This window comes from Ipomoea nil, unplaced genomic scaffold (assembly GCF_001879475.1).
Source record: "Ipomoea nil cultivar Tokyo-kokei standard unplaced genomic scaffold, Asagao_1.1 scaffold3030, whole genome shotgun sequence".
Taxonomy (NCBI): Eukaryota; Viridiplantae; Streptophyta; class Magnoliopsida; order Solanales; family Convolvulaceae; genus Ipomoea; species Ipomoea nil.
This window is the reverse complement of record NW_017619458.1, coordinates 6107570-6115737: the sequence shown is the minus strand read 5'-3', so window position 1 is coordinate 6115737 and position 8168 is coordinate 6107570. Positions and strand designations below refer to the sequence as shown.

The 8168-nt window shown below is 34.0% G+C and overlaps 1 protein-coding gene across 1 annotated transcript; it reads right to left on the bottom strand.

Moving 5' to 3' along the window:
• Nucleotides 1–641: 641 nt before the first annotated feature.
• On the bottom strand, nucleotides 642–6434 carry LOC109163458 (UDP-glycosyltransferase 86A1-like). Its single transcript, XM_019312203.1, has 2 exons — nucleotides 5713–6434; nucleotides 642–1870 (listed from the first exon to the last, which is right to left on the bottom strand). Exons 1-2 carry the CDS (start codon nucleotides 6257–6259, stop codon nucleotides 900–902), a joined length of 1518 nt encoding a protein of 505 aa, XP_019167748.1. The 5' UTR covers nucleotides 6260–6434; the 3' UTR covers nucleotides 642–899.
• Between the last annotated feature and the right edge of the window lie 1734 nt (nucleotides 6435–8168).

Genomic DNA, 8168 nt, shown 5'->3' with positions numbered 1-8168 from the left:
TACTCGTTATTCCTTACAATTCCAAATCTAACCAAACAATAGAATTAGTATTCTCAGTAATTCTTTTTCCACTAACCAAACAATGAAATTCATCTTCTTAGTAATTGCTTTTTCATGGAATTTCAATTCCATTTCCCTTAAAATATTTTCCGCGAACCAAACGAGCCCTTAGTTTGGACAACATTAATCGGGAAAATTTTAAAAGAATAAGGTCAAATTAGGAAATTAATTAAACTTTGCACAATAAAAATAACACAAATTAAAGTACAATCAATTACAACACACTCTTTCAAAAAAAAAAAAAAATTACAACACACTATTACACCGACATCTTTTAAATTTCCGTTAGAGGCCTAACATTACTAGCTCTTATTAAATTTGTAAATTTGTAGATTGTGCACAAAATATGGTTCCTTTCTGCCCCCATCACAAAAATGTGAGATAACTAATACACACTCACCTTTTAACATTACCAACATTCAACACATTGAACTTCTTTGTAAAACCACTAAACATCAATATGGTACCCTTATTTACTTTTTTTTTTTTTTTGAAATTTAAATACACCCATAAACTTATGAATTGGTTCAATATATAGTGTATGCACGAATTTACAATAACCTCATGCTTTGTTCTAAATGTGTATTAATTAAGTACATTTATAATAGTCCCAATTGTTGTTTTGCAACAAAAATATAATAACCCAAAAACCAAACAACAAAACAAGCAAAACCTTAACAAAAATTCTTAAAACTTAAAACAACATACCATGAAGAAAAAGGCAATCTAAACTTTATCCTACCCCAACACCCACACCACCAATACATAATTAGCTATGTAATACTAGTAACACTATGCCCCACCCCCCACACTCACACATGTGCCCTACATACTGATCCTTAGGGCTGAGCTTGCTTGAGAGGTGTAATAACATGGCCATTAGAAGACCCATTAGAAAGCCCAAGCCCGAATCGCTTACATGCATGGGCTTTCACATCCTCAACGAAGCGATTCATGTTTTTTTGGGATGTTCCCTCCATTGCTAATGCATTCTTTAATGTGCTCTTCACTTCAAGCACTGCATTCTTCAGTTCCACACTCTTTCCACCCATGAAAACGTTTATCTTCTCTGAAACTTCTTGTCGTGTGATGGACGTTTTGTCACATAAATTAATCCCGATTTTCCAATCGTTGACCACTAGCTTTCGGTTAGAAAATTGGTCCGTCACCAACGGGTAACATATCAACGGTATCCCGCACCAGATACTCTCCAGTATCGAATTCCATCCGCAATGAGTCAAGAACCCGCGGATCGACGGGTGCGAGATCACCTCCGTCTGCCGGCACCACGGCACAACCAAACCTCGGTTCCCCACGTTTTGTTCAAACTCCGGGGGCAAAAAATTCGTTTCCTCGGAGCTCACGATATCGGGCCGGACAACCCAAACAAAGCTCACCCCGCTGAGCATAAGCCCGTGGGCTATCTCCACTATGTCCGCTTTATTGGTGTGGGCGTAGCTGCCGAAGGATACGTACAAGACCGACCCATCGGGCTTAGCATTGAGCCAGTGAGAGCAGTCGGCCTCGGATAATAGGCTGGTGGTAACTGGGTTCTTGCTGAAACCGGAGGGGAAAATGGGCCCGATGGCGTAGACGGGCTGCTTGATGTTTAAGACAGCGAGGGTTTCGGGCTCGAGCTCTTGGACTGTGTTGCAGATAATAATGTCAGCATTCTTAACATCCTGGAATGCAATGTAGATGATTCTGTGCATCACCGTCCATATATCAGTTGATTGGAGATATGACGTCAGGTCCCTTGGTTCAATTGCTTTCACTCCTGGTATATAGTCTATGGTATCCTCTCGATTATCTGATAATTCATCATCAAAATAACCAAACATTTAGTCACCTTATTATTATTATTATTAGAAAAAAGTCAAATATGTCATCCATGTTTTAAAGAGTTTGTGTAATTGGATTAACAAATAAAAAATATGTATAATTGAACCATTTAACTCTATAAATTTGTGCAAATAACATTGTTTACGTGTGATTTTCAATCACCTTTTACTATGGCATGTTATTTAAAAAATAAATAAGTTTGTTTTAAATTTCTTGACAAATTTAACATATTAATAAAAAAAAATTAAATTAAATTAAGAAAAGAAGTGAAGGTTGCCGCCACCTACGCCAAATTACAGGAGGCAGTCATTTCCTCCTTCGTCAAAGGCAGGGCCGGCCCTGGGGCATGGGCAGGCTGGGCCGCTGCCCAGGGCCCATCCCTAGAGGGGGCCCATAGACTAAGATATAATAATATATTGTGTATTATATATTACTTAGTATATATTAGAAAAATTATTTAATTATTTTTGACTTAACGACTTCTTATGGAAGTCGAATAGATGGAAGATTTAGGAAGAATCGAAGAAAAAAGGCATCGGCACATCGCAAGCCACAACCATTTAATACCTCTCCGCCACAACAACTGTTCAATTCCTCTCAAGGAGTTATTAAATGTCCAGAAGCTAAATAAGAATGGGCAAACGAGTGAATGACAATCTACTTTCATAATCCACAAATAACAAATCTTCTCTGCGGTCAGTCGGTCCTGACTCTGTTCGCCACGCCTTCACCACTCCGGTCTACTATTGTAATTTGCAAAGGTATTTTAATTTTTATGATTTGAGATTTTTTTTGAAAGCTATGATTTGGGAATTAGGCCATATTGTTAATTGTATTGTTGAAAAGTCTATGATTTGGCCATTTGGGAATTGGGATTTGCAGAATTGTAGAATGTACTGCATTAGGAATTTGTAAAATTCTGATTTGTGAAAGCTCTATAATTTATTTAAGAATGATAATTTTTAATTGGGATTTTTAGAATTGAAAACTACAAGTCATGGCTTAGTTTGCAGATTAAATAATTATCCATTTATCCAGAATTCTAAATTCCTAATTGTTAATTGAAATATTGAATAAGCTGTATTGTTGTTTCTATTGCTTCTCAAAGTAAAATGGCATCTGTCAGATGCCAAAGTTATTTTTTGGTTTAATTTACTAATTACTTTGCTGTAGTGATTCATATTGTCTCTTTTTAATCTTTCTGGATTGCTCCAGTTGAATGTTGATGTCCAAATATTAATGAGGATTTATTCGGAATTAATTGGCCTATATGTTATAATTTCATTTATTTATGCAAAATATTAATCTTTATTGTTGCAGGGATTGAACATGAATATTTTTGTATATAAAAAAATTGTTGAAATTTTTTTAATCTTATTTCATGTTATTTGACGTCATGATTTTATTAGTATTATTAAATTTTAATTTCAAGTTTTCATATAGGGGCCATTTTTTTAATTTCGCCCCGGGCCTATAAAATGTTTGGACCGGCCCTGTCAAAGGAGGAAGCAAGGCTGCCTCCACTGTGACTATAGACGGAGGAGACAACCCCCTCTTCCTCCAAGCTCCATCTCCATTTGTTTGGTGACTTAGATGGGGTAGGCTACCCCTCCTCCGTTCGTCGGTAACCTAGATTGAGGAGGCAACCTACCTCCTCTTCAGTCATCGATAACCTGGACGGGGATGGAGAAGGTTGCCCCCATCCTCCGTTCGTAGACGACTTAGAAAGAGGAAGAGGTTGTCTCCTCCATCCTAATTAGTTAAAAAAAAAAAACAAAATTTGACCTATTCTATTTGCAAGTAACTTGCTACGAATACTATTTGCATAAACTTGTAGAGTTAAATTGTTCTATTACATACTTTTTGTTCGATGATTGAATTGCACAAATTGTAAAAATTCAATGACCTATTTGACATTATTATTATTATTATTATTATTATTATTATTATTATTATTATTATTATATGCATTTGTAGTCCCAAGACATTATTGTAAAAGCTTACAACAAAGTGATTTTGCAGGCCAGCAGGCAGACAAATCATTTTCATTGGACCTTTTTTAAATTAAAGTTATCACCTCTGCATCCTACTTGCAAGTTGCAAACCTTCTCAAATAATAAATACATAAATATTCTCTTTGTGGCTTTTGGATCATATACGATAATTAAGAAATTGGACTTGAGAATACATTAATTTTGGAAGAAAAAAAAAAGAATTATTAAATGAAAAATAAATCTTTTTTTAAAAATTTATTAAAAAAATATAGTCAAATGTTATATACAAAATTAAACACATCTTTAAATTATTAAAAATTTAAACCAAACATCTCAATTCGTGAAATAAATGTAATTGAGCTTATTAGTTACTTACCAAAAAGGTAATTAGTTAAAATGTGTTGAGGTGATATTTTATTCAAATAAATAAATAAATAAATTTTTGTAAAAAAATTGTTCCATGGTTTATTCATTGGAAACAATTATATTTTGTTTGATCATGTGGCCACACATTTGAAATAATAACAGATGTGTCATCACACTACATAATAATTGACAAATATAATAAAAAGATTTATTTGATCCTTTTACAAATTTTATTTTATTTCATATATATTATATTTATTTACATCTAGACTCAATCCGGCTCACGTAAATAAATTCATAAGACGGTTGAGAGTGAGTCAATGAATAATAAGAGATTACTACCGACAACTTGACTGTTATCTAAAATAGAAAGAAGGTAAAATTGACCTTTCGGCAAACATCCTGTGGTATATACCTAATAAACTTAGGAACCAATGCGGGGCTAATAATAATATAATATTAGTAACCAAAGTAACTTCAACCTAACATGCTAGCTAGCACAAGAACCCCACAATCTCATAAAAGGAATGTGAAAAGGGGAAACCCCACCAACCACAACACTACCAACCAATATAATTGAGAGAAAGGAGACAACATAGTTTTTGTCAACTTGTTTATTATTAAAAGAAAGTTATTTCCACATTTTGTTTCATGACTACTACTCTACTAGGTTACTCTTATATTTCATCCACTAGTATTATTGTTGTCATATAAAGTGTACACTTTTTTTTTTTTGGGTCACATTTAATATTTTATATCTCCAATAGAAAACAATTTAAATATATTGTATTTTTAATTCAAAATCATATTGACTTCATTGTTGCACTTTTGAGGAGGAAACATATGATTCTTATCGAACTGGAAATAAGAAACATTTTAAGGAGAAAACGTATGGAACAAAAAATAAAAATAATTCTTATTAGAACCCGCCCATTACTTTTGTTTTGTGGAAACAATCCTCCTTAATAGGAATGTGTTTGCTATACCATACAAGGTTAGTTGTGCCTAGAATTCTTTAATTAAGCATCTCGTGAAATAAGATTAAGATAAAATTAAGGAATAATGATGATAATGTGTAAGTAGAATGTCAATAATGTGTGGGAACAACCTTTCAAAATAAGGAGTTTCTGGCAAAAGTCTAATTTTTGTTGGTTAATTGAGTCACCATGATTTACAAATTAAATTGTATGAAGACATCTGGGGGCTAGGGTGGACGATTACTCTTGTCACAAGAATGTGAATAATATTGTGCTGGTGCAAGCACCTTGTACACTTCTGTGGCCTCCTTAAGGAAGGTCACGGGATCAAATTTTGGGTGATAGAATATTGACTCTTTAGGTTATAATAAAGAGAAACAGTATATTGAAGAAATACTACCTTATAGAGTAGTTGATAGTACTCAAAAAAAAAGAAAAAAGTTGTGTAAAGAAGTAATAGAGAGTGTACGTACCGTTGGAATTGGCAAAATGACCGTTTTTCTTGAGCAAGTCGATGTGGTAGTAGAGAGACAAGACGAGGGCGGGTTCGGTCCAGAAAGAAACATTGACGAGGTTGTATTTGCCGGCGATGATGGAAGTCCAGGTGAAGAAAGTGTCGGCGATCATACAAGTGACGGGGGGATCCTGATCGGAGGCGACCAGGTTCCCGACAAGCTCATCCACGTGGGCGGGGAAGACATGGAGAATGCCCTCCTTGAACTGGTCGTGGTTGAGCGAGCGGTCAAACCCCAAGGGGAAGCCGTCGGTGACGGTGGCGTAGCGGATGTCCAGACCGGATTTCTTGGCGATGGCGACGATGTCGTCTTTGTGGTTCTTTGCTTGGGACTTGGAGATTTGGGAATGGACGTAATGGGTGTTGACGAAGGTTATGGTGAAGCCTCTGGAGGCAAGCTTGATGGCCAGGTAGACGAAGGGGGTGACGTGGCCCTGGTATGGGTATGGGATCATGATGGCGTGAGGTTGTTGAGGTTTTAGTTTTTGGTGATGCCCCCCCGCCATTGGACGGCGGCCGGCGTCGGAGATTAGAAGGGGATCGGATCGGATCGGATCGATGGAGTGTGGAGTGTGGTGTGGTGTAGGGGACCGGGGGCCTATAAATGGCCACCACTTTGAGGCTTCATAATTGAAGGGTCAAGTGGGGGAATAAACTTGTTGACTGAGATCCACTACTTGTTAAATAAAGCTCACCGCCATTTGACAAGGGATGGTCCGGGTGGATAATAATATCCTAAATTATACCATTCATCAGACTCTATTTTGTATTGTATATTCTTATCTTATTTAAAAATAACTTCTAGATTTTGTACATACAGTTAACTTTTTGTCATAAATAAATTAAAGACACATCTTATAAAAAAAAAATACTATATATATTTTCATTTTTTACTCTCACACATACATAAATCTTGACGTAAATACTTATACGGAGACCCACATGAAAAAAGTAGATTATTAGTGTCGGCCAAATTAAGAAGTAAAATTTAGAAAGTAAAATTTGATAGTCCATATAACAAACTCCATCATATAATAACATGATAACTATAAACACATAAACTATTAATTGCAGGTACAAAATATGTTAATTGCAAACACATAACATGTTAACTAACATCTTATCCGTCTGCAGTTAACATTTTCTTTGCATGCAGTTAACAATTTATGTGTATGTAGTTATCATGTTATGTGTTTATAATTATTATATTATGTGCCTTCAATTTGTTTATATGTACAGAAATGATTAATTACAGATACAGCATGTGTTAATTGTAGACATATAATTATTGAATAGGTTCATAATGCAATATGAACACTGATCTATGATATAACACTTGTAATAATACAAGATAAATAAATAAAATAAAATAAAAAGAGGATAAAAATTCCATTTTTTTAAATATATATTTTAATTCATTAGCCATTACTTTAGATTGACTGACCCACTCTAAAATATACTTATCTTATAACATTATACAATGGAAGATTTTGATTAAAATAATTGGTCATTAGAAATATAATGATCATTTATAGAAAAGATTTGTATCCTTAATGGAAAATGAGTATTTTTAGGGAAACTATTAACTGAGTATTATGTATTACTCGAGTAATGTCTAATCTTACTCATTAATGGTATTTGTATCCCGCTACCAAATTCCTTCCTTGCAATAAAATGGTCTGTTATTTTATTTTATTTTTTTACTTCTTAATATATATGCTGACATATTATTAAAACTAGTATTTTATATGTGTAATGTGTAAAAAAATATGTCAAATATTAATATTTAATGTTAAAATATTTTTTAAATCATAGTATATAATTTGTTTTAAAATTCATATTTATATAATTAATATTATATTTAAAGTATAGTTGATAATTTGAGTAATAATTATGGTATGATTAATATTATTAAAGTAAGATTTTTAGATATGATAAATTACTAAATATAGTCATGGTAACATTTAATTAAAATGTAAATAAAATCAAAAATATTTCTTATATATAATGTTACATACATTATTACCATTGAAGGAAATGGGTTCCCGTGCGGTTGCCGGTTGGGGTGTGCTAGGTGCAGTTGTGCGGTGAGATGAGAGCCATTGATCTTGCCTAAATCAACGTCCAAGAGTAACAATGATTAAAAAAAATCCCGGGGACAATTTGATCTTTATGCATCTAGGTCAAATTTAAGGTGCGTGGTTTTTGTGCTTAAGGTGCGTGGTTCCCCTTCTTAATGTGTGTGGATTTTGTGCTTAAGGTGCTTGGTTTTTGTGTTGTGTGCTTAAGGTGCGTTAGTTATTAGAAACTTTAGGTGCGTCAGTTATTATTAAGGTGTGTCGGCATAAATCTTTAGGTGCGTGATTTTACTTCTTAAGGTGCGTCGGTCAAAAGTTTTAGGTGCATGAGTTTCAT